The sequence below is a fragment of the Passer domesticus genome, chromosome 9 (genome assembly GCF_036417665.1).
Source record: "Passer domesticus isolate bPasDom1 chromosome 9, bPasDom1.hap1, whole genome shotgun sequence".
In the NCBI taxonomy this organism is placed as follows: Eukaryota; Metazoa; Chordata; class Aves; order Passeriformes; family Passeridae; genus Passer; species Passer domesticus.
Window position 1 is genome coordinate 10,014,923 of NC_087482.1, and position 27,442 is coordinate 10,042,364.

General features: G+C 42.7%; 1 protein-coding gene and 1 long non-coding RNA gene across 2 annotated transcripts; one reads left to right on the forward strand and one right to left on the reverse strand.

The window, feature by feature from the left end:
- Positions 1-12,374: 12,374 nt before the first annotated feature.
- LOC135308322 (uncharacterized histidine-rich protein DDB_G0274557-like) lies at positions 12,375-15,966 on the forward strand. Its single transcript, XM_064433263.1, has 2 exons — positions 12,375-14,099; positions 15,508-15,966. Exons 1-2 carry the CDS (start codon positions 14,037-14,039, stop codon positions 15,964-15,966), a joined length of 522 nt encoding a protein of 173 aa, XP_064289333.1. The 5' UTR covers positions 12,375-14,036.
- A 3,544-nt stretch (positions 15,967-19,510) lies between these two features.
- Positions 19,511-27,116, reverse strand: LOC135307617 (uncharacterized). Its single transcript, XR_010368323.1, has 2 exons — positions 25,788-27,116; positions 19,511-25,018 (listed from the first exon to the last, which is right to left on the reverse strand). It is a non-coding gene; the product is annotated as an uncharacterized LOC135307617 (long non-coding RNA).
- Positions 27,117-27,442: the final 326 nt, after the last annotated feature.

The following is a 27,442-nucleotide window of genomic DNA, read 5'->3' on the forward strand; positions in this document are numbered from 1 at the left end:
TTTTTGGCAAAAGAACCTCCCATATCTTCCTCAATTTAAAAACTTTGCTTTTGACCTTTAATAAAAACTTCACTTTTGAAAAGCCAATAGAGGGGATCTATAACGTCACAAAACAAAAACCACACTTTTGCCAAAAAAGCTCTACAAAACCAACAATTGACACATTTATAAATGATGGAGAAGGAAGACTCGCTCACCAGATGATGATCGAAAAGTCTTGTCTTTATTCCCGAATCACCGATTATTATACACCTTTTAATTAGCTCATGCATAGTGCAAAATCCCAGCTCACCATTGGCTAACTAGCTATCAGCTAACTACGTGCTGTTTTTAGTATAACTATTCCACTTTCCCAGGCTATTTGCTCCACCACCTGTGTCTGTGCATTACTTCATCCATGGGCCAAGGACACAGTTTAATTGGGATAGCAACTCCCTTCATCCCTTATCTTGGTCAAATTAATCTCACTGTGAGCTTTAGCTCGGAGCCAGCTTGTTACAAAGCTCTCAACATTTCCCCCGTTTTCTTTTTGGGCTAGAAGTGTTGTTTTCCAAGCCCTTTCCATCATCTGACTCACCATTCTTTGTATACAATTAAGCAAGCATGGTAATACAAGCATTAGCAATACTATGACACCCAATATCCCTATAGCATGCATGATCATTGTTCTCAGCCAAGGGCCTAGCCCCAGGCTCTTTAACCATCCTTCTAATCCCAATCCATCATCCTCTTTCAGGGCGTGTAACCCTTTCTGGAGCTCTTTAATCTTTGCATGTATTGATACAGAATGATCCGATAAATTCATACAACACATACCCTCAAATTCCTCACAACCATGGCCTTGAGCTAATAACAAGAAATCGATTGCTGCTCTATTTTGCAATACTGCGTGATTTACACTTTGTACATCTTGAGACAGCATGTCCAATACCTGGGAGGTGGCGTTCAGTTCGTCTTTAGCCCAGCAGCCTAATTGCTTGGCCAAATTCATGGCCTTATTCGCTGCCCCTCCAGGTAAAAGTGTGGCTACTACCACCTGTTTCAGCTCGCTCCAGAATGCAGGTTGCCCTATATTCTCGCAATTAAACTCATGTAGACTTCGGTGCTGTCGTGTAGTGTTATGGCTCCACTGCATGAGGAGGGTTATATTAGGGTGGAATATTGTAAGTTTCCCTAAATAACAAGGCCCTCCTTGAGGCTTTACAGGAATTCCGTTCCAGGCCCGATCCCCACAAATCAGAAATATCCCTGGTGGTAATGCCTTAGGCACTGTAATGCCACCGCCCTTACATTGACTATACAATTGGGCATGTACCATCGACGATGGAAGGTGGGAATCTAAGTTTGCCCAGTGTTTTCTATGCCTATTAAGGCCCCCAGAATCCTCTGGTTCAAAGCTGAGCCATCCCCCCGTGTTTTTCCCCAAGCTGGCATTGGCACTGCCAAATAGATCAAGCTCCTCAGGTGGGGAAGCTAATGTCTTATTCAGAGCCAGAATAATTCGGCATTGCCAACATCCATCTTGCTGACTGGGTGTTATCCCCGGGTTTGTACTGCAACGGCCCTTCTGTATTAGAGTCTGATTAATAAGGGTGCGATTGTTAATGTAGCTCCTAAACTCTGCTACTTTCCATACCGGGAGTCCAGCTAAGCAGGTTCTGAACGGGTTACGCACCCCACCAAGACTTAAACATATGGAGCTTTGCTTGGTCTTATTGGCAATGGTCACCCAAACATTGTCACGAGGTGTGTTATACTGAGTAAACCCCAATACACGCGACAACAGCCCTATGAACACAGCAGTCCTCATTTTCCTTTCCTGCCCTTTTTCCTGCCTCCTTTTATTATGGCAGTCCCTCTGGAGCGAAAAGAGCAGGACTTAAGTTGCTTGATGCAACTCGTCCAGTGCCTCCTCAATCCCACAGTCCTTTTTAATCGGACCAACAATGGATGTCTGTGTGAGGGGCACAAGCTTTCGACAGCGCGAAGCTATTATGTGAGTACGCGCTTGCTTTTCTACTCGCTCACACAAGGTCTTAAGTTGCCAAGTAACATATGCCAAGATAATTTGCTCCGGGGCTTCATACAAGCCTAACGATCCTCCCAAATCAAGCCCTGTAAAATCCCTTAGTGCTCGCTGCCACGAGTTCTGCAAGTTCCAAGAGAATTGGCAGCTTGGGCACCAGTTTTGCCGAATGGTCGATTGCTCCAACCAAAACACCTTATTACAGCCTCCACAGTCTAGCGCGATCCATGCAGCGCATTTATTGTCCCCACAGTCCAGGCATGGCTGTGATTGAGGGGCTTTTACTTCTACCGTAAGGTCCTGACACCACTCGATCCAATCGTCAGGAAGATGAATGCAGGCATGTCGCGTGTCGTTAGAGTAGGGCTTAAGGCGTTGCAAATAGGGTCGCAATATCAGCGTCAGTTTGTTGTGCACCCTCTCTTTGTCTTCCGGTGACAAGGCCGTGACGGTCCTCAGCATCTGGTACAGCTCGAATCCACTTCGCAGGGATCCACAAGGGTCCTGTTGGAGAGGAAACACAAAGATATCCCCTCCCCCAGTATAGTACCCTGGCAGCTACTCCTGCTACATAAAGGGAGTCAGTCACAATATTCAAAGGACCTTTTAAATTCATCATTGCCCATACTACAGCTAAAAGTTCCAATGTCTGTAGACTGTCCCTGGCATCTGCATCTAACAAATGTTGTCACCACTGTCTTTGCTGTTTCCATGTCACGGCTGCTCTCCTGGACTTTTTACCAGCGTCCGTAAAGGCCGTGATAGCCCCCCTTAATGGTGACAGACTCCGAATGGGCTTTGTTATCCAGTCCCATTCTGTCATCCACTGGAGGGGACTAGGATGCAGTTTCCCAGTCTCCACGACAGCTCTAGCTCCTAAAAGGGCTTCCTGGAGCTCCCCAGAGTTCACCAAATACCAGTCAAGCGTGTCCTTTTTAATGGGCAATCGTATTGTGGAAGGCTCTGCTCCTGTAACTTGGATTGCTCCAAGACGTCCTTTCTTTATGAGGGATGCAATCATTTCAATTTTCAGTCTCACAGTTCTCTGTTGCTGTAGTGGTGGAGAGAGCCACTCCAATACCCTGAGCTCCCCCGTTTTCTTTTCAAGCTGAGACAGGGCACCTGTTAAAACAGAAACAAATCCCACATTCCTGCAGGACTGAAGAATCTTCTTAAAATCTTGGAGGTGAAAAATGGGTCCTGGTTTCATTTTGCAATGTTACATAAAGAAATGTTAAAATAAAAGTAATTAGGAATTAATTTAGATAATACACACAATCAACAACACATACAAAATCAAAAAATTACTAAACACTACAACACTGAACTCTTATCCCAGAGTCTGCGACAGCTGATAAACCTTAAAATGACAGAGAATTGGAGAAACCATGTCCGGATTCATGTTTCTCCAAATTACCTCTGAAAATGGCTCAGCTGTCATAGATGGTCAAATCGCCAAGTCAAAAGGACTTGAATACTTTTTGATGCAGAAAACATCTGGGTTGATTGTCAGTCACTCCATCCAAATAGAGTTAGAACTTGGCCAGAGCTCGAACTCTAATTGGTGAGTATCACTTAACATACCTTTTAAACAGGGCTTTTAAAAACAACTGTTATAAACAAGAAACCTTAGGGTTACAAACCAATCAAACCAGCAAATAATTGAATCCTTCTGAAGTTTCTGTCAAGACAGAGATTTTCCAAACACAGCAAACTTCTTGAATTCTCTGCTGGAGTATTCCTGTAATAATAATTAAAAGAACTACAAAACTGGCAATTTGGATAAAAACCCTCAGAAACATCAAAATAGTTAGGAAATAAAAAGACAGGATCTTAAAGAGACACGTGTCTTGTAGGTGATCACACAAAAAAAAAATAGAAAAACACATGAAAGCTGGCTGTAAATACTGCAACAATATCTTAATAATAATTCTTATCACAAAAATCTGAAAACTCCTTAACAAGAAGTGCTTGAAGGGGTTAAGACAACCTTCCCAAAGTATTCATCTGGTATTAACAACAGTCACTATCTATCAGCATTACTTACAAAAACTAAAAATAACAAAGATTATAAACTTAATATCAATAATTCTTAAAACTTTGAATCTTGGATAGATATTTTAAAACAAAACTGATAAAGATGACAGATAATCTTAAACACAAATAATTTCACTTAAATTAAGGATAGTCAAAATAATTAGCACATTTACATCCATTTATGTAATGCCCTCTCTTAATGAATAGAAGAAAGCAAAGACTATAAAGCCCATAGTATACAGAAATATTACAGTTTAAATCTTCTTATATGTAGTCCAAACAGAAACTAGGAAGTTTACTTAGACTCTGCCCCCCTAAAAGGTTGTTCTCGCCTCAGGCAAGGGAAAGGAAATGAAGTCATCAAACTCAAAGCCATCAAACCCAAATACTCAATCACTTTTAGAAAAGCAAACACATTTACAAAAAAAACTGGTAAACAAACTGTAAAGTCTGTGGAACAGTTGGGTGAAATGCCCCGTATAACATCTGGATGAAGCACTGTGTGAATTTTCAGAAGTTTTCTATCCTGATCTTGAAGAAAATTCCTGACCTGTTTTTTCTCAGACACTTGTTTGAATTGCTGCGATGGGCTGTCTGCTGTGGTTGCTAGGCAGCTGTGACAGGGCGGTGCTTTGAGGAATGTCTGCCTGCGCCCGTCTCCTGTGTGCTCCGGCACAGCCTCAGTCTGCGCTATCCCGGGGGTGCGGAAAGGAACGCTCTCGCCCGGACCCGCGCAGCCCCGATCTCCTTTGGGCTCTGCTCGGCCTGGATCTCTGCTCGGGCTGGTTCCCCCTGGCTCTGCGCCAACACCCGCAGCCAGCGGGAGAATGTCCCACACCGCTGGTGCTTTTGTGCGCTTGCAAAAAGTGAAAAAGCCCTCCTAGCTCCAGCTTTCGGGTTTCGCGTTACTGGTGCGCGTCCGCCGCCGCTAGCACCTATTCGGCTGCCGCGTCTCGCTTTGGCCGGCTTGGCCCTGGCCGGCACTTCCCTCACGATCTGTGCGCTTTCCCCACGGACAGCTGCCGTGCGAGTTTTTGTCACCGCGCGTGTCACTGGACCCGCGGTGCGCGTAACCGCCGCCGGCACCGAGTACGCCGCCTCCGCAGCGCTCGGTCCGTTCCGCCGCCGCAGCACCGGGAGCGCCGCCGGCATACGCGTTTTCGCCTCCGCGTCTGCCCCGGGCTGTCCCGCGGTGCGCGTAACCGCCCTCCTGGTCCCGAACTTACGCCACTCTGTTAGCTCATGGACCGTATGGGGGTTGAAAAACAACCCTGTAGCGTACCCGTAATCTAACAACTGTGGGAGCTCTCTCTGCAAGTCCATGTCTTTAATCTGCCGCTTTTTTAAAAAGCAAATAAATAATCATATGCTGCTTGCCTTTCCATTTCTAATCAGCGCTGTTGCAAGGCTTACAGACTTCGGCAGCACGTAGGCTAGGACTATATTTATAGCTCCTAGGGCCGCGACCCGCAGTGGTCGTTTGCCGTCCCCCCCCCTTGCTTCAGAAGGACCCGCTCCTACTTCCCCATCCGTGGCAGCCGTGTCTGTCCGTAGTCGTCGACGTCGGGGTCACCATTTGATGGAGAAGGAAGACTTGCTCACCATATGATGATCGACAAGTCTCGTCTTTATTCCCGAATTACCGATTATTATACACCTTTTAATTAGCTCATGCATAGTGCAAAATCCCAGCTCACCATTGGCTAACTAGCTATCAGCTATTTACGTGCTATTTTGGTATAACTACTTATTACTTTCCCAGGCTGTTTTTCTCCACCACCTGCTCGGTGCATTACTTCATCCGCGGGCCAAGGACACAGTTTAATTGGAAGGCAACTCCCCTCATTTTCTATCTTGGTCAAATTAATCTCACTGTGAGCTTTAGCTCGGAGCTAGCTTGTTACAAAGCTCTCAACACAGAACATATTTTCATTCTGAGTATCTTTCTGTAAATGAACATTCTGTCTCAACCAGGAGGTATTTTTGACCAGCTGTTAAAACTTCAGAAGTACACCTAGAAAAGAGGCAAAGACAGTTTCCTGAAACATCTGCCTTTTATTAAAAGTCCATAATATGGGTCAAAAGAAGGGTGAAAAAACCAAATCAGTCCTTTTACTTCTTCAGTATGTGATTTCACAGATACTTTTAATTTCATTTTAAAGAAAAAAAGGAAAGTAGCATGTACAGGGAGAACAATCCAATAGGAAATACTAAATCTGTACCTGTTTGTGTGTCAACTCACCCGCAAATGGTGAGTTAAAAGTAAAAGATAATTTGTAGCATTTGAAATGTCTTCAAGTAGCCTTTACACTCAGCAAAACTTTGGTCACAAGTGGATAAGGTGATCATGGGATCTGTTCCATGAAAAAAAAATATCCCCTTAGATTTTTTTTTCCTACTGTTTTTGATATATATTGCATATTGTGCCTTAAGGGCAGCAGCTACATAAAGATATCTCTCAGTATTTGTTCAGTATTTGACAGTTAGGCTGTTCCAATGTACCTTAGGGATTTTTATTCTAATTTTATGCTGTCAGACTTTTATTTCTCTGACTTTGTATCCTCTGTGGTAATATTACTAAAAGCTTTCTGGTTTTGTGGGTATTTTTATTAAAAGAAAAGTAATTGTATTAATCAGAGCTTAGTTTTTCTTGCCTTTTTCTTCCAGATTATCCCAATGGCATTCGGCTCACGTCAGCTGTTCCAGGAGCAGATATCAAAGTACTCATAAATTTCAATGCACCAAATCCTCAGGACAGGAAGAAGTTTACAGATGATTTGAGGGAATCAATTGCAGAAGTTCAAGAAATGGAAAAGCACAGAATAGAGTGTAAGTACAAAGGTACATATAATGGAGCATTTTCCAGCTAATCAAAATAATAAAAAGTAATATTACCCTTGGAAAATTTAAATTTTAAATTAAAAATTACCATTAATAAAAAGTATAAGAGTATAACACATTAGAACTCTGTAAAAGTTCAAAATAATGTGGGTTTTTCTGTGACTTTATCTTGAGAAGAAGGAAAAAGCCAATAATGCCTTAAGCCCCGGCTGAGTTCATTGACTACTATTTACTGCAGTGTAGCTGCAGTGGAATTCATCTTGGACAAGCTGCAAATAACAATGGGCAGAGGAGAGCTGGGTCTGTGATTTGTAGCATAAATTACAGGAAGAATTTTAGGGATAATTTGGACAGAAGAGAGCTGGGTCTGTGATTTGTAGTATAAATTACTGCAGGAATTTTTAGGGATAATGTGGAGAAGAAAGATGGATCCGTGATTTGTACTATAAATTCCTGTAAGAATTTTAGGGATAATGTGGACAGAGGAGAGCTGGCTCTGTGATTTGTATCACAAATTACAGCAGGAATTTTAAGGGCAATTTACCTCACACTGAAATTCCCAATGATGGCTCTTCCAATAAGCTTCATTGAATTTTTCTTCATTTCCGGGTTGCAATTCCTGTGGTCAGTAAGGAAGTCATGGTCCAAACCGATACATTTTGCTGGTAGTCCCGTGAGTGTCTGAAGATGAAATTTTATCCCATTTTCCCAAAAGAGAAATCCAGCTGTGGGTAGAGGGGTGAAACTCCCTGTGGGACGTTCTGGGTTGTTTCATGCCCACAAACACCCCTGTAAAAGCCCCCGTGTGTGTTGCAGCCGAGCTGGAGAAGCAGAAGGGGGTGGTGCGTCCCAGCATGTCGCAGTGCTCCAGCCTGAAGAAGGACTCCGGGAACGGGACCCTGCCCCGGGCGTGCCTGGACGACAGCTACGCCGGCGGCGAGGGGCTGAAGCGGAGCGCGCTCAGCTCCTCCCTGCACGACCTGTCCGAAGCAGGTAAGAGCTGCCTCTCCTCCCCGGCTCGCTGCATGCCTCCACAAATAGCAGTGGTGGAATCTTACACTTCCAAGTAGCTCCTTACTCCCCCCTCCTCGGCTCGTGGTTAATTTCTGTTTGTTTTGGGTTTTTTTTTTTTACCTTTGTTCTGTTAAGCGGCTGCTGTTTGAAAGTATTAAAGCCGTTGTAGGTTGCTATAGAAACTTTTAAAGGACAGTGAAGACAGAGGAAAAATTGTAAGTTTTTAATAAAACAGAAGTGACTGACTTGTGCTAGGAGCAATTCACTTGGTTTTCCTTTCTTTTTTTTTCATTGCCTTTGCTTTTTCCCCCTCATAGACTAGGCCTGGAAAGGGAAGGAAAGCTCCTGGTCTCTGTGTGACGAGCGCTTTCTGTGTACTCTGTGCTCAAGTGTACCTGTGTCACCACCTCGATGAATGAAACTGAGTGAAGCCCTACTAAATTCTCTCTAGAGCTGTGTAACACCAGTGTGCCCCTGATGCCCTTTTCTGGTTCTGTAACTCAGACACAGTTCCTAATTCTTGCAAAAAGAGGTTGTTGTGAAGTACTCTTTGCAACAGAACCAAAGAAGCTCTATTGGACAAGGATGCTGATAACCCACAAAGCCACTGATGTGTCTTAAGTTTTATTAACTGGTCAAAGACTGGAAAGCAGTGGTGATACAATTTGTTAGCCAAAGCAAGCCAGGGGAAGTTGGGCATGTTTTTATTTGATGGTTTGCCTCACACCTGGCATAGCCATGTAATCTTTCAGTGTTAAAGATTCCTGTCACTGACAAGAACTCTTATCTGAACACCATGTCCACTATTCAGAAAGTACTTCCATAGATAGTAGCAACTCTATTTTTTTAGTTATTTGGTTTTTAGTTCATAGGCTGTGTTGCATACTCTGCTTTGTTCTTTCAATTGCAGTGATGATGTCCAGTGTAGTCATAATTTCAATATTCTGTATATCTTTGGTAGTAGACACTACTTACCTATTTCCTTTTTTTTTTCACTAAAGAGGAGACATTAGCTATGCTGCAATAAATAAAATTGTTGTAAACTGAAATGATAGCCTGTGTTTTGTGGGTATATGTATGTGCATACAAATATGTAGAGAGTGAGCTCTTTCAATTCTTTTCTTCTCTGTTTAGGCTTTCATACTCACATCTCCATGTGCTTCATTAAAAAGACTTAGGCCCTTGATCCAAAATCAGGCTGAAGTTGACTATTGGTGCTTGCTTGGCTCCAGCGGATTTTAGATCAAGCCCTAGTCTTCACCACTCTTATCTCTCAGATTTGAAGATACTTCATCTTTTTCTGTTGTTTTGGTTTTATTTCATTAGAATGAGAACTACCATATTGTTAATATGTGAGTTCAGTGGGTATCTGTACCCCTAAATGTGATTTCTGATTAATTTTTTCATTCCATTAGAATTACTCATCCCTCTCTTTCAAACACTGCCATGTATTTGAATTCATATTATGGGTTTAATTCAACAAACCAACATTTGTAATCACAAACACATTTCACAGGGCATGCCTACAACTGGCATGCTTCTTACTGAAAATAACCTTTTTCCATGACAAAAAGTAGAAATCACTCACAGACTGCAGGGTTTATCAATGAGTTTGTTAAACCCAACTAAACTTAATTTTAACCTGAAATAACTGAGAATTATGGAGAGCTTCTGTTTGGTCTTGTGCAGTGCAACTGACTTGAGAAACAACCAGCCTGTTATTTGCTGTGTTTTTTGGTGGAATGACTTAAGGGAGATGATCCATATCATTCTGCCTTCTCTCAGGGAATAGCTTGCATGTGAGGCTAATTTTATTTTTAATGTGGGAGAAGTGATCCACAGAAAAGCAAAGAAATCTCTTTCAGTTAGGAAGATACTGCCCCTCAGTGATTATCCCATATTAAATTGCTTCTCTAAAACAGGCCTGAGTTAGGTTCCCTCAAATCCTTCTGTGGATGAAGCACAGGATGAACAAGGAGGAGGAACAGGAGTGTGTGGGCCTGTAGGAAAGTAGATTTTTAGAGAGACCTTTCTACCTTGAATCAAAAATAAATCTAACAAACAAGAGAAAATGGCCTGATTTCATATTTATGCAGGAAGGCAGGTAAATGTCCAGTGAACATGCAAACTCAAAATTTTAACTGTTTATTCAGTGAAGGGAAATGTGACTGAACAGCATTTGGCTGCACAGGTACTTGACAGAACTATTTAGGAAAAAAATCCATTGCTGTCCCCCAGACATCCCAGTAAATGGAGGCTGTGGAAATTACTAAATTTCTCTGAGTGACAATTCAGCAGCTTCTGAGATCTAGCAAATACCCTGACTGATTCTGCCTCCTAGGCTGGGCATGCACAGAAAAGCAGGATGTGTCCATCAGGTATCCTTTCCTGAGAGTGTTTCCATGCCTTGGCCACAGCAGCTCAACTCCCAGCTGTGGGAAGGATGTGCTGAGGATCTCTTCACTGGGAGATGCTGTTGTTCCTTGTGCCTTGACAGTTCTTTCCATGGAATATAAAACAGAATGTGACATCCAAGTGTTCCAAGATGCGAATATGTCAAAAATATTTAGGGCTTTATTTTTCTCTAAAGATAAATGTGTAATTTTTATTGCACATTCTTGAGCTGGAAGAACTGAATTTATTTTTTCCAGACCTTGAAATTCTTAATTTATACAAAAATATTAGAGCCAGGCAAATTTTAATGAATCTAAAGCTGAGTTTTATGAGTTTACAGGAAGATGGGAAAAGTGTGATGTCCCCTCATGGCCACTGTTCCACAGGAAGAATGATTTGGTCACTAAAGCAGAGCAGAAAGAGTTGGACTGGCTGTGTTTCCCATTCTGTTTCTCCCAGAAACAGTCCCATTGCACTGATTTTAGGTTCTTCAATTTGAATTCCAGCCACTTTGAATTGCTGGGGGACCCAGTGCTTTTACATTGAGTTTACAGAGGAATTCAAACTTTATTCCCACATCACTAATCTGTAAGGTGGGAGTAGTATTTACACACTGAACTGGTTTAAAAATTGCAGTTTTCTTGTTTGCCCCAGTACTCCACAACTGGCACAGCCAGGTAGTACTGACCAGGTGAGGGTGGTGCAGTGGTTCCTGTTACTGAGAGCTGGGCTTGTCTAAAACAGCCACAGGCCAAAAAAGATTACTGCAAAATCAAAACAAAACCAAAGGTATTTCCAGGATTAAAATACTTCTGTTTCAGTGTGAAATCTTAAGATTGTACCTGTTTCACACAGAAACAAGCTGAAAATGTAAAGGTGGCAAACAGTACTTTCCCCCTCAAAAGTGGTCTCTCCAGTCATTGGAGAGAGTAATTTAACTTAAAACTTTTTTCCAAGCTTTCTCCCCCAAGACACTCAAAGCCAAATCATAATACTAAATCATAATATCAAATCATTGATAGTCTTTAGCTATCAGTTATCTCACTGGCCCAGAAGAGTTTCAAGAACTACAGAGCAGGAGTGAGAAATATTTCCATGTACTGAGCTGATCTGTAGCCTAAACTGTGAGATCACCACACATCCTGTGATGTGTCCTGCACACATCCATTCTGCAAGGTGCAGTGGCCTTTATTAATGAAGCTCAATATTCTTTTGGCATGGTTAAGTTTGTAAAAATCTTGTAATCACTTCATATCTCTACTATAAATTTGAAATGTTCTTGGCCCTATATAGTGCATGTTCATATATGAGGCATACACTTGTGTAAGTTCAAGATATTTCTTGCAAGGAATATTCATATCTAACAGATAAGGTTAAATTAATTGAAAATTTATTTTTATAAATTAAAGTCCACTCTAACAGCCTTAAAATATTAAAGTAAGCTTAATATATTAAGCAAAACTAATCTTCAGATTTGATAAATACCACCTTGCTTTGTACCACAGCTACTAATTATCCTGCCAGTACATGCTTGGGTGCAGTTCTAGTTTAGAATTTCCCTGAGATGCATGTGAAGGCTGGAGCTCCAGGGAGGCATTTCTGCGATGGGATGCTATCCCAAAGACCAGGGAACAGTCTGGAATAAACACACATTGGCAGGGGGAATGCTCCAGGGGATTTACTGAGTAAACCCACCACACTGCATGTCAGCACAGAATCGGGATCAATTTGTTTTTAAGAAAAAGAACTAAGCCTCTGTACGGCAGTAGTGCCTATCTGAGGGAAATTACAGGCATTTAAGGTGGATTTTTCTGTTTGTTCTTGGCTTTGCAAGTACTACTTTGCCCTGGAGTTATTCTGAGCAAAATTCCATCTGTCGCTCTCTGTCCGTATTTACTGTGTCCGTGGTTATTTGATCAGACTGTGACTCCTGCCATATGCAAAAGGCATTGAATTGTTGTGTTTTCCTTCATTTTTGGCCACGTTTAATGCCCCGTGTCAGCTCTCAGTCTTATTTGCAACCCTGACTGCTAAGTTCCGAGGTGGCTGCCGCAGTGTGTTTGCATCAGCAAGCAAGAGTGGTTGGAGTGTTAATCAGTACTAATCCCGTTATCAGAGCAGAAAAATATCAAACCTGACTAGGAGTCAACATAAGGGATGAACAAACCCAGTTTTTCTTGGGGGACTCATAAGATAGTAGAGTTTGGCTGAGGCTAAAACTGCAGCAGGAGATGAAGCAGTGAGCTTTTGACAAAGAGCCCATCCAGGGAAATTGTTCCAAATCCCAATGAATTTCTCAAGTCAAACACAACACCTTGACCACAAACGCCTTCCCCTCAATTTAATGTCACTGCAGAGGGGTTGTACTGGGGAGCAACTCTTTTTAAGAGGGGAGAATGTTCCAGTAGCCTGGAACTGTAGCTCTTACAAGAAACTTGTTTCAGGGCAGTGTTCTGTGACCAACCAGGTCAATACTATGCTTATAAATCCAGCAGGTGGTAGTTTTTGGTCATCCTGATCCTTTGGGTAGTCTGAATTGCCCTATGAGCAGTTCCACTGCTCTCTAGTTCTGATCACAGGTGCTTTTGGGGTGTCTGTGATGAGGGTACATCATTAATTGGTTAAGTGATGCTGAAATCCTCACATTCTCTGCCAAAACTACCTCTCAGTGTAGAAAACTCTGAATGCAGCCAATGCAGGGTGGAGACTGATATTTGGCCTTGCAGGAAAACAAGGAGAGAGTGCTGAGAAAGCTTTGGTTTCGAAAGCCCTGCAGATTTTAGGGAAGCTCTGAGCACCAGGAGGGCTCCTCAAAGCTCAGCTTTGTTTCTGCACCCTGCCAGGAAAGTATTCTGAAACTTTGCAAAGCAAAGCTCCACAAGTTATCTTCTAAAAATCTCTATTTCCACTGCAGCCAGATGCTATTTTCTCTGCTGTGAAGTGAGAAAGAAAATCTGAGATCCTGTGTCCTATCCAGCCACTGAGGTCTTCTGGCTCTTTAGGCAAACTGTCTGGAGTTTCACGTGTGGGTTTAGGCAAAAGTTTTTGCAGTTTGAGACTGTTGGAGTACAAATCCAACATGCTTAAAGATAAAGCACTGCACAGCTAAACAAACAAAATCTAGCCATAATGTCAAGACAGATTCCAGATTTACTGATCAAAAATTAAGTTTAGGGTTTTTTTTAAACCTCATGAAAGAATATTGTATGAAATCCACTGAGGTTCAAAGCTGAAATTGAAATTATAAATTCGATAAAATGATAAAACCGATGAAGTGATAAAACTGATTAATTGATAAAACCGATGGCCCTCACAGTGCCCCACACTGAAGTTCAGAATATTTCAACGTTAAATTTTGCATTTAAGTTAATGCCACCCCACAATTATATCTCAATATTTAAAGAAAAAAAAACCTCCATGGCCGATTAGCTTCCAGTAAACCAAACCCTTTAAAATCATTGCTGCTCAGCATCACAAGCGCAGCACTAAACCCAGCTGCCCAAACACCTCTACTTCAAAAGTTGTGCAAATTACCAACAAAATAATCACCCCCCGCTCGTGTGAGCCGATCCCCAGCACCAGCAGCTCTCCAAATTTCCACTGATCCCCTAGAAACGCAGGCAGGTGCAGGGAGTTGCTGTCCCTGCTGGCCCTGAAGCTGTGGGGCTGTGGGGCCGCGGCTCCTGGCGCCGGTCGTGTCGCAGTCTCTAATCTCTGCTGTTGCATGTCCTGGGCAGGCAAGCGTGGGCGACGCAGCAGTGCAGGATCGCTAGACAGCAATATGGAAGTAAGTAGGAAGTTCCTGATGTCTAGCTGGATGTGATGATGTGCATTTCAAACCTTTCTTTTATATACATACATATTTTTTTGCTCTTTTTTCTTCTAACATATATATATATACACATATATATAACCTGCCTGCCACGAGTAAAATGCATGCCTAGGCTATTCACTCTGTATTCTTCCAGCTTACAAAGCACTGACAGCTTGTTTTAGAGCAATGCCATTTTTGGTTTGAGCTAACCTTGTTCCCTTTGTTCCTGCCAGCATGGTGAAATGGATATGATGTGTCCTTTTGCCACCATTTCAGTCTGGTCCCAGCTTAAAAGCCCACCTTGCTCTTTGTTACCGAGTACACTGTTCTTGCTGTTTGATATTTAGCTACAACTATTGACTGTCATGCTCAACCATCCCCATTGCTTATTTTCGAGTTCAATTGCTAAATGTATGCAGTCATGACACCATGGAATTGCACAGATAGGGCATGGGAGGACAAAAAAAATTATTCAGATAGGTGAATTCAATGTGGATTTCATGAGATTTCATTCATCTTCAAACCATTTATATATACTGTTCATGTCTCTGAATTCAGCTTGCAGATTTTTTCTTTTTTTTTTTTTTTTTTTTTTTTTTTTTTTTTTTTTTTTTTTTGTGTTTGCTTTAGGTAGATTACAGTTTAAATCTAGCATACTTTGCCTAACTACTCTTGTGTCCCATAACTCTTTAAAAATACAAACCCTCAACTTCAGCAACTAAATTCCAGGCTAAATAATAGAGAATGTTGGACCATAGGTCAGAAAAATATAAGCACATAGAAATGTTAGTGGCAAAAATGGTATGGTTCCATTTAACACAAAATGCAGAGGTAGGCCTGAGAAGCAGCACTGTCATATATAGTAGTGGAAAACTGCTATAAATAAATATTTAAATACCATTTTAACATCTGAGCTGTAACTGTAATATTTGCTGCTGTATGTTTAACTATTTAGGTTGCATTTAATCTAGCGCTTTTTTTTTGTGGTAAAAAAGCAAGTATGGTATTTTTTGCAGTATTTTAAAATGTATTTTTCCTTTAAAAACACACTCGTAGGTCTTATATCATGTTACATTTCCGTGACATTTTTTTTTTTAATTTGAAGTCATATCACTTTATGTCAAAATATTGAGAGAAAATCACCCAATGCTTAACATCCTCTATGAAGGGCATGAGTGCCCCACTGGCCACTTAGGGAAGATGGAGATAAAATTTCCCCTAGAGCTCTCTAACATAATCCACCCATGTTAACCCTAAAGGAGGAGTTTGTGATTCAGTGTGAACTTTTTCTTTTTTTTTTTTTTTTAATTTTTTTTTTCCCTTTCCGAACATTTCAAGATATATTTTTTTTAATTTTTATTTTCTATTAATTTCTTTTTAGGGGTCCATCATTAGCAGTCCTCACATGCGCCGAAGAGCTACATCAACCCGAGAGTGTCCATCTCGCCCTCACCAGACTATGCCCAACTCCTCCTCACTCCTAGGGTCCCTGTTCGGTAGCAAGAGGGGCAAGCCCCCCTCGCAGAGCCACGCGGCCGCGCAGACCCCGCACCACGCGGAGGGCGCGGCCGCCGCGCCGCACCCGCACCACGCGCAGTTCTGCCACCAGAACCCGCCGCCCTACCACCACCACTACCACTACCACCCGCCCCCGCACCCGCCCCCGCCCCCGCACCCGCACCAGTACCACCAGCACGGGCACGGCCACGGGCACGGCCCCTACCTGCCGCACGCCCCGCACCACGGCCCGCACCACGGCCCGCACCACCACGGGCCGCCCCCGCCGCCCGCCGCCGCCAGCACCAAGCCCAAACACAGCGGCATCAGCACCATAGTCTAGGCCTAAAGACCCTCCTCGTGACTCTAGTTCCAAACCCAGCTGCAAAGGCACTTAGAGGAAGCAACAAAATCACATTGTCAGTTTTTACCCAGGCCGTTTAATGAGCTTAAAGGCTTGCTGTTACTAAATAAAATAATTCCAGTTAGCCCAGGCCATACTGGTTTTACTTATCTACTGGATAGATGTTCACCACCATCTGGTTAGTTCTTATTTCCAAACTTGCCTTGACAACGTGCTGCTTGCTGAATCTGAGGAAAGCTACCTTTTACACCAAACCCCTGGACAATTTTACACACATAATGAAAAGCTAGCCTATGGAAAAAAAACAGGGAAAAAAGTCAGACAGAACCAAGTGTTGCATTCTTGCTCTTTTACTCTCAATGGGCAAAAAAAATAAGTAGACCTGATATGGTTGATGAAAGTACGTAAGTAAACTTTATATAATATAAATATATACATATAAATATATATATATATATATATACTGTATAGTTAACATTTGTGCTTGGAAAGAAATTTTTTCAGTCCACAAAACTAGCAGTATAGACTTTACAAGGAATTCCACTTACTTGATAGGACAGTATAATAGATGAATAGCATATGAAAGTAGACCAAAACCATTAAACGTTAGAAACCAATTTCAAACATTTCAGTATTTTCATCACAAGTCCCCTGGACTTGTTAAGATTTCTAAGCAATCATTACTAAATGTGCCAAGTAACATAGCATTTAAATGTTATAGTCCAATACTGCTTTGTATAAATCCTTATTTTATTAACACGATGATATCATACGTAATCAGTATTAGAGCTGCTCTGCTATTTCAGGTAAGCAAACTCGTTAAGATGCAGTAATTATTCCGTAGCAATGGAGGGTGCCCACCTACCAGGGGGCACCTCCGAGCATTGGTCACACAAGTTCTTAGACACTTTAAAGGCTGTGATAACTGTGAATTTACATGATCCACATTTCTTTTGTAAGCATATGGATTGAACGAGCACATGGGAAGAGTTCCGCCAGGTGCATGTAAACACTGCAAAAACATTCTTCTCAAACATGAAAATGGCAAACCTCCATCCTTCTCAGCTACTTTGGTTCCTGTTTACCATAATTGCTCATTTTTACCCCCAGCGAAGCTGAATTCTAGTCCAGAGTGTTTCCAGTGGAAGTGCTCTAAAACTTGAAGGTTTGTTTTAGAATTTAGTATAGGGTTTTTATATATATATATATATATATATATATATATATAAAAGAAATTCAAAATCTGTAATTCCATGTAGCCATGTGCTAGCAATGAAGTGGCTTTACCATTTTTACTCATCACATTTGTTAGTTTGAAACACCCAGCACTCAGCAGGCTGAGTTTATGCTCAAACGTTCACTTCCATAGTCCAGTTAGTTGCAAGACATCACATAAAAATAGGCTGTGCTGTTGTTGCTTATGTGTTGTAACCAAACAATTTGCAAATTTCTCTACAATTTGTATCCCGAAATCCTGTACAAAGTTATCCATGGCACCTACTTTGTAGTTTCAGCACTTTGAGCCACTGCAAGGACTTAACACCTAAAACAGTAGAGACAAAGGAATCACAACTGCAAAACTGTACCAGCCTAAAAGCAAACCTTGAAGAGGATGAGCAAAAAGTTCCAGTGAGAGATGGGTAAAAGTAATCACAGCTCCAACCAGTCGGGTTTCTGTGGAACAGAAAACAAACAGTAATAAAAGCGTCCCAAATCGGGAGGACATGGGAGCAACAGAGTGACTTGTCCTGTTGGCTTGCTCATGGCATCTCTAGTGTGGGGAGGATGGGAGAGGTTCAGTCATTTTTTCCCTTTCATACCATGGATACCACAATACCAGCAGAACTGCAAACTGAGCACTTTGTTCACCTCCACAGAGAGCAAATACAGCAATCTAGAGTTTAGCCTTTTGTTTCCAGCAGTCCACGTTTGTTTCACACATGTGCAATATGTTTTCCCCTTCTGCTCCTTCTCCTCAGAATGATCTCCATGAAAAGAAAACAAGTGATTATTATTATTTTTCTGTGTCACTCATTCTATTCTAAATTCTGCGGCTTACCTTAAGAGGGCTCACCTGGGTCCCCTGAGGCTCTGTTCCTTGCAGTTTAAAAAATATATACTGTTCTTATAAGGGAAAGTAGAACTGTCTGCATGTCATCTAATGTTATTAGTGTGAGGCTACACTCTACATATTGTATAATTGCAAAATATATCAGTGTTACTGTTGATATTAGTTGAAGTAAAGTGATAACATGTTTCAATATGTAGACTTTTCTTCATACATCTGTACCAATAGTAGAGTCTAACTGTAATTTATAGGTTGTTCCAGAAAAGATGAAGAACCATTTAGGTGCAAACATCTCTGAGAAACTGCATCTTTTAATTAAAACAGAGGTAAGAAAGCTCCTCTTCACTGGGTGATGGAGTCTGTACTTGTTTCAGATGCAGAGGCATAATGGAAGTAAAATTCTGTAGATGGAATAAAGGCAGAATATGCAGTAGCAGTGGAGAGGAAAATCTGACTCACTGTGTTGATTAACGCTGAAGGTGTTAAATCTCCCAGATCTGCATTTGCTTTGTGTTTAAAAAACCCTTTCATTCATTTAAATTAGAGTTACATATATTCTGTGCTTAAACAGTGAGCCACAGTTTAATGCCTGCCCACTGATTTTCCATGTGCAGTCAATGTATTTGTGAACCAAAGTGTTGAGGAGATGTCACAAACGTGCATGCACAGAAACATTTCCACATGGTTCCATGGACACTGGGGAGGAGAATGTGCCTGCCCTGGGCCTGCAGGGAGTGTGAAATCACAGATCACTTGGAGGCTGGTTAGAAACCAAAACTGGTAACCTGAGAGCACGGGATTTGGAAACTCTGTTCTTGCTCTTTCAAGCCAAGGAGGAGAAACAGTGGACTTTTTTTTTTTCCTAGTTTTGTTCTGTTTTGTTTCTTAGACTATGTGTTTCTATGTACTCCAACCAAACAAAAGTGTCTTGGTGTCAGCACAAGTCTCCAGACCTTTGCTGCTTGTATAGGGTCATAGTAAAACCTCTCTGACTCCATCCTTGATCAACAGTTGCTTAGAGCAGTGTGGGTCGTGCCTAGAATAGGAGAATTCCAGCACTTAACACTGCCTGGGGTTAAGAAAATGAATTAAAATGAATTCTTCAGCCTGCAGACAGGAGTAGAATGGAGAGGGTTTTTTATCAGATACCATTGCCAATTACAAACTGGTACAGAACTGCATAGACTGACCGTGATTCTCTCTTCCCATAAACGATGTGGCAAAGCAGTAATGCTGATTTGGACAAATGAAAGGGAAATGTAAAGAATGAAGGTGTGGCAACAACAAAAAAAATCTTTTCTGGGACAACAATCAAATATATATTTGGGGTTTTTATTTTTTTAAGTTAAGAATGAAATGTAAAACAATGTAAAGAAACAAAAAATCAAAGTTCATCCTAATATAATGTCCGCCTTGTATTGCTAAAAAAAAGAGTCTAACATACAGTGTAGAATGATTTTCCCATCATGTACTGCATGCAGCAGAAGCCTCTTGTTTCTTGATAAAATGAGCTGAAAGACAGTCAGCAGATATTTAAACACTGAATCTCTAGATGTTGACTTGCTGTTCCATATGAAGCTGTGTGTTTTCTGCAGTTAAGCATGCATTTTGCTGTTCCCTTGTAAAATACCATCGCACTTCTTGACTGAAAAATGGATTCTCGTGTATATATTTCAAAGAAAAGTGGAACCAATAACAAGATTCAATTTGGAAAAGAGAAAAGGGGGTGGTGAAAATGGGACCAGTAGGGGGAATAGAGAATTATCTAAATTGTACATAGTGTGTAAATTAGCATTACTATAAGTCTGCAGTCACTTTGAGGTTGCCTATCTCCTGCTAGGAACTTAAATCAGCTTTGAGTTGTATTAAACTGTTAGAATTAGGTCTTGAATGCAGACTCTTAAAGACTTCAAAAATCATTATGCTTACAAGAAGCTTCTGTTCTGGGGAGGCTCGAGACCCCTTTTGTAACTCTGGGGAAGAAAGGAGTGCTTTCATTTTAATATGCATTCTGTTTGTAAGTAGTAACAGACCCTATTGATGTAAAACTATAACTGTGATCATGTGGAGAAATCAAATAAATCATTTAAAACTCTTTGTTTCTCATTTAATGCAATCCAAGAGCTTCAACTCTTCATATTTGAAATGAAGGAAATTCCTTCCAATGGTATCCTGGCCCTGCTGAGGCAGTGGGATTTGTGCTGCTCACTTCAGAGGGGCCAGGAACTGAGGATCAGGTGGAGGAGGTGGTGAGTGGAGTCTGTGACCCGTCCTCACTCAGCTTGGTGGGGTAGTGCTGAAATAAATTGAGTTCTAGAGTCACTAAAGAGCAATGAATCCAACAGCCAGATGTGCAGACAGGGAGAGAGTGACTCCAGCACCCAGATGTGCAGACAGGGAAGCACGGCAGAGGTCCTGGTGGACAATTCCTAAACCCTCGAGCCCCGGAGAGTGCTGGCAGCTTTGAGACCTTCTGTCCCAGGGGCTGTGTGTCCAGCTGACCCCAGGCAGCCTCAGGAGCTCCTGTCCAGGGCACTTGTGCCCTGCCTGGGCAGGGCCCCGTTTGTCCTTTCCAGGGTCAAGTCCTGGGCTGCTCCGTGGAACCCCCAGGAGCTGGCAGTGCCTCGTGGCCACGGGCAGGGAGCCCCGGACCCCTCAGCCCAGCACCGAGTAAGTACTGCCCAGTTACTCCTTGTCCTCTGTTTGTGTGTCTCAGTTTCCAGCCCTGAAGGATCCTTTGCCACACGTGACCTTCCCAGTGTTTGAATTGCAGTTACACTTTGACAATCACCTGTGGATATTCCATTGTGCCCTGAACTTGGTGCATTTCCAGCCTTTCCAGGAGATTGTAGTGTGTTCTGGAAAGCCTGGCCAAGCTAATGCTCAGCTGTCAGTTAAACTAAACACTATGTTTGCTTCTGTTTTCTACAAATTTTAGGACATTCTTGAATTATTTTGTGGGAATAGTCAACTATGACCTCTTTCTGGAGGGCTGTAATTTCAGGATGCGCATCTTCATCAATTTTTTTTTTGGTAGGTAAGTTCCCACTTACCATCATCCTCTGTGCCACTCTCTGAGCTGTGGCAGCCCTTTGAAGGTGATCAGTGAAACATCCTCTAGTGGAAGTAGAAGAATTTGCAGAGCTGTTCTTCACTGATGCTTCTATTCCTGGTTTAGAAATTAGGATTTGTAGAACTTTAGCAGATTTTGAGAAGACAAGAGGTTTGCACGTGGCAGTGCACTCACAGATTGTGGGAATGAGTCGTCATGCAATAAACAACTTCTCAAGCTCTTCTAGATAGCAACTTTTTAAAAACAGGTTCTTTCCCAAGAATTTTTGCCTTTTTTTTTTTTTGGTTGAAATAAAGAAATGCAAGATTAAAAGGACAGAAAAACAAAATAAAGATCTTCAAATGTTTTATCTGTATCTTTCTTCAGATTTTTGTTGACTTAACAATCAATGAATTCTATTTAACTTTGTTTTTTTCCAGTTGGCCTTAATGATTGATTTTCATTCAGAGTTTCATAAAAACAGGTATGGTATTTTAGCATATATTTATTTTAATAGTTGTGTAGTGTTTTATTCATCTCCACCCTGTGTTACAGCTGCATTAAATACACCTTTTCCAAAGGAATCTTTCTAGATTTTTACCCTGCTTAGTGATTTTGGTGCCATATTTTGTTGATGTAAAATTCCTGGAAGGGAACATAGCACAACCAATTTAATAGAAATATCTGAACCACACAAAAAATTCATTTTAGGTGTAGTTTTTTAAAGTAAGCCTTCTTTCTGTTTCCTATTATTTCAAGAATTAAAGACAAATCCTGTATTACTCAGCAAAAGTAAATCAACTTCAGGATGAGGCTGGTCATGAAAGTTAGGAAAATCTTAAATTAATATTTCTGCTGGAAGTACTTCCTCAGCTAAGCAAGACTTAAATGAAAGTTGTGTGTGCATGATGCTGACTTGAAGCCATCACTTCTTCACTTTTTCAAATCTTTAGATTTATCATTTTTGCCATGTGAATAATCACACATTTTTAGGGATAAAATGGAAATAAAAAAAAACAACAAAACCTTTATTTAGCATTTTTGCAGTAACTGAGATGTGAAATTAGCAGCATGGTTCACGAGACACAGCAGCTGAAAGCAGCCACAGGAGAGTGCAATCCATCAGCTCTGCTGGGTAACGGCACCACTGGAGCTTTCATTTATTTTTCATCCTTGGACACAGTGCTTTAGACAGGTCTGTGTAATGAGCAAAGCAAAAATAATCTGTCTTTAACAAGATGAGCAGAGGAAATTCATTCCAAGGCAAATGAAATATTAGGAGGGCATGATGGAAATGTCTTTTCTCTGCAGTTTCTCAGCTCTGCCACAGCACAGTGCCTGGTTTCTGATGAGGAGATGGGCCCTGGGTGAGTGTCCAGGGAAGTGGGAGAAGCAGGGACCGTGCAGGAGTTCTGTGACTCAGCAGTGGGATCAGAGTGAACCAAGGCTGGAAATTAGTTCATTTAACCATTGCCAGTCTGACTTTGTAGTGATTTTTTATAGGAGCAGAGCTCAGCTGAGTGTGGGGCCCTGAAGGGAGGTGCCCACCCCCTGAGCATCTTCCCCCTCCACCAGCTCCCTGTGTTCTCTTGGCTGATATTCCTTCACTTGCTGGCTAATATTTCTTTATGTCCATCTCCAACAAGGAAGAACATTTTTATTTAATGATTCATCCTGTATATTGTCCTTGCCATCTTTCTGGTAGTCTCGTGTCTCTGCTTCTGCCTCAGCCCTTACACCAGGCTCCAAAAAATGACTCTGCTGTAATTAAAAATAACATCCAAAAAAACCCCAACCAAACCCCAAAAAACCAACCAACCAAACACACCCCTGCAATCAGCAGAGTTTGAGATGCTTCTGTTGTCCTTCAACCCCTGAAACTGGAAGAGCAGCAACATTTTCCAGCCCAGTGACGAATGCGCTGAATATTCCAATTCAGACTTGGAGCATCCCACGTGTTTATAGCCCTGAATTTTCATGGCATTTCAGCAGGTTTTAAAAATGTCCTTGATTATGTGCTAACTCCTCTGCTATGCCAATCTGTACATTTTCAAAATCTTTTGTTTGTGTATTTTGTGCCTAAAGGAGGAGGAAACTTTGTTTCTGCTCTTCCTATTTTTTTTCTACTAGTACAATATGCAGTTTCCTGGGCTGTTGCAATATTCCATTACCCTCCTCACAAATTTCCAGACTGCCAGCATAGCTTCATGCAAAAAAACCCACAAAAAACCCAAAAAACAAACAATAACAACAACAACAACAACAAAACAAAACCAAAAACCAAAAAAAAAAAAACCACCAAAAAAAAACCACACAAACCCAACCTGTCTATATATTAGTAGTGAACCACAGGGGACATGTCCTCAGCAATTCCTCTGACTGCAGGAATTTGAAATGCCTTTGAAAAAAAGCTGGTGAAAAAGCACTGGCATTTTGGGTCATCTGTTTCTCTTCCCAGATGAGTAAAGGGAGAAACAGATGCCTCATTGAACTAATAAATAAATAATAAATTAAATTAATAATAGAAATATTTAACATAAATATATAAATAAATTATTTAATAGAAATACTTAAATTATTTAATATAAATAATGTAAATAATAGTTTATTAATATTGTACTAATAATTATTAATGAAATGTTCTTGAGTTCATGGAGCTCTTCCCTTGTCTCTGACATTACAGTGCAATGAAGGTTATTTTGGCAAAGAGCTTCTTGACCCATGTCCCTTCTGTATCCATTAATAGTGCCAAGATGTGCTTTAACCAGTTGCTGCAAGGTCTTTTTATAGCCAGCCTTGGCCTCTCACTCATCACTGTCCCCTGTGTGTGACATAAAGGCAGCACTCTCCAGGCTGGCCCACAGCTCCTTGGGTGCAATCCTACAGCAACAGCTTCTTTCCTGCACTGAGCTCAGGTCACCTCCCCTCGCTGAGCCAGAAACTTGATTTCAATACACTCTCCGGCACATTTTCCCTTGCTTGAGAAACTAAATCTTATTTGGCTGTTAAAAAAAATTATAGCGTGAAATAAAATATAAAATACTTCAAAACATGAGGCAATTTAGTGCTTCCTTTTAATCTAACATGGCAGAGCTGATGGACAATTTCCCTGCAAGTGCCACCTGACGTTGTGAGAGTCCCTTTGACTAACAGAATGTGTCTTTATTTTTCAGGTGGTTTCTTAGATGGCCACAGTCCAGTCAGTGTGAATGGACAAGAGCCTGGACGAATTTATTGATGTATTTATACAGTGACCATGTTAACATCTGGGTTTCAAACACATCACATCACTTGCACAGCCCACAACCAGGAGCAAAAGTGGAAATACCCGTTCCTGCCCTCACCTTTCCCAGGATTTCATATGTGAAACAGCTTTTTAAAAAAATGTTCCAAGTCAGGAGGTGATGCAATGAGCACATCATCGATGAGCACACGCCTGTGGGAAAGACAATTATGGATGTCAAGTGCAAAACTTTCATACCATCTGTCAGCTTGAACAGGAGCAAACAATGATTGCATAAAGAGAGGAGGAATTGTATGTATTTTCCTGGAAGTGCTGCAAAGCCTGGTGAATGTTTTTGTAAAGTGGTTTAGTAACACTTTTTCAGTAAATAAAATATCTATGTCTCAAAGACCTAAATGTTATCAGGTCATTTTATTGCTGAATACCAGTTTTTAAGCAGCTGCTGGAAAAATATGGAAGAATAAAAAGGAAAGCTGAAGGGTATTTTTATTGTAGTCATTTACTGATCTCCACTTCTCTTGCATTAATTCCTTCTCAGGAAGAAATTTTTCCGCTTCTGTGTGGAATGGGCTGAAATGGACATCACTGTGGGAGTTGTGGTTGTTCACAAAATGTGGGTTATGAGGAGCTGTAACAGCTGAGGGATTGGATGGCCCAGGAAGGGAACCTGAAATGATGGGAACACGTGGATGAATACCTCAGTGGCAGAGACAGCAGAGAGGAGTCATAAATAAAAGTGGGGAAAGGAAAAGGTTGGGCATATTGCTGAAGCAAAAGAGAAAAATACTGTTTTAACTTTTTTTTTAGTAGATGGTGCACTTCTGTGCAAGGCAGTTTGAAGATGTGTCAGGTCAGGGTGGAGGGATTCTGCAGAGAACTGCAGCTGCCAGCAGTGTGATTTCAGCTGTGGTTACACACAGCACTGGATGGGAGAAGATCTGTGGTGTGGCACCACTGGTGCCAGCGCAGGGACAGAGCATTCTCTGTGCCAGTGATGGTCCACCTGCAGTTTCGTGCTGTGGGTGTGATATCACCCCCTGTGACTGGAAAACCCCAGGTGTTTATTTATTCAGGATATCCCCACAATGCCATCCTCATGCTTGCTGAGTGAACACACAGGGTGGGGTGTGCTGGCTGCTGCCTCAGTTCTTGTGGGCTTCATGATGAGGCATCTTTTCCCTGTGCTTCCCAACTGCCCAGCCTTGTTTTCACTCTTTGGATCATTTTCTTCAAGCAGTTTGTACCACGCTCTGTTTATCCTTTCTTTCAAGCTGCCACATCACCCCTACATCACCAGAACCTGCCTGACTTGTCCCAGGAGAGGGTGGCCTCAGTTTAACCCTTTCATTCCTGATATTCAGTCTGGCAGGTGTTGTGGGACCTGCACCTCTCCTGCCCAGGAAGATAAAAAACTAATTTTTTTTATCATTTTTTACCTCTCCTGCCCAGAGCTGGGATGTGACACTGCTGTGGCAGTGCCACCCAGGTCCCCTCAGAGGGACATGGTGTGGCTCTGCCCCATTAACCCTACATGTCACAAGGCTGAGGCGTGTGCCCTTCTATCCATACCATCAAGCACTGGCACCTCATCACTGCACCCCAAAGACTGCCAAGTGCTGCACCCAGCTCAGCGTTCCCCACCCATTTTTTGCTGCCCGGGAGGATTAGACATCACCTCTTGCTTTTCCACCCTTCAAAAGCAAAAGAAGCAGGATAATGTTACTTAATCAGAGCTGAGCACATCCTTACCTTTTCCTGATCCCTCACTCTCAGCCCTTCTTGTTCCCTACTTGCAGTACAGTCGAGAGGCAACCAACATGGCAATTTATTTGGGTTACAACATTAAAGGATTTTCATTTTATGAGTCATAAGTAAAGGAAGCAAAATAAGTGAGTTCATTAAGCCTGTGTTTACTTGTTCTTTTTGCAAATGCCATTTTGTCACATTCTGCAGTTCCACACAGACCAAAGCAAAGTGAAGGCAGGTGGACATGGACATGCCTAAAATTACAGAGTAGCAGCAGCCTTTAAAGGGATTATTTTATCTGAAATAAATAGTTCAAACAAATTAATTCTACCCTTGAGTAAATGAAGCTCAACACGCCTTTAACAGCCCTTCTGTGTCGGTGAGCAGCCCCAGCCACCTGCAGGTGAGGCAGCGGCTGGGGGGTGATGGTGCCACAAAACTGACCGTGACCTCCCGTACTTAGTGCTTCTCAGCCAGATTTCAGTGAATATCAGTAATTTCACACAGGTTTGGCACCTGGGTTTTTAAAAAAAGACAAAACCCGCTGCCAGAGGGATGGCAGGGGAAGTGAAGGAGGAGGGGGATGCTCGGTGCAGGGCAGCGCTCTCGCAGGGCACAGCGAGCAGACAGGTCTTTGACACTTGTTTATGTGCGGGAAGGGCTGCAGGAGTGCGGGGCCGCTCAGGGGAGGTTGGAGCTGCCCACACCATCCTGCCCCGGCTCCCGACACACGGAGCAGGGGGAGTTAGGCTTGGATTTGGGAGATTCGGGGGCGATTTCCACGCTGCAGCCCAGCGTGTCCCGCAGCTCCAGGAGGGGAAGCAGCGATCCCTGCCTGCGGTGCTGCTCGCGGGCTGGCCTGCGCCGCGGCTTTCGCTTCATGAGGGCGATTCAAAGGCTGCACCAAGAGCTGCTTCTCGGCGGGACCGTGCGGCTCGGGCAAGAGCTGCCGGGCCGGGGAGGGGAGGGCACCAGGGAAGCCGTGAGGAAGCCGTGAGGAAGCCGTGAGGAAGCCGTGAGCGGCGTTACTGCGGGCCCTGCGAGCGAAGCAAGGCGCCGCAGGGCTGTGGGGCCGTGCCCGCCGCAGGTCACCCGGATGGAGCACATCCCCGCGGCTCCTGCGAGCGAAGCGCCGCCCCGTGAGGCGGTGAGGCCGCGGGGCTGTGGGGCTGCGGGCCGTGCCCCGCCCCGGCGGGGCCGGGCGCTCGGCGGTGCCGTCAGCGGAGCGCCGAGCGCGGCCATGAGCGCGGTGCTGCTGCTGCTGCGGGCCCTGCGCTCCGCCCGGCCCCGGCCCCAGCTCCAGCCCCAGCCCCGGGCCGGCCCCGCGGCCTGCGCACGGCCGCGC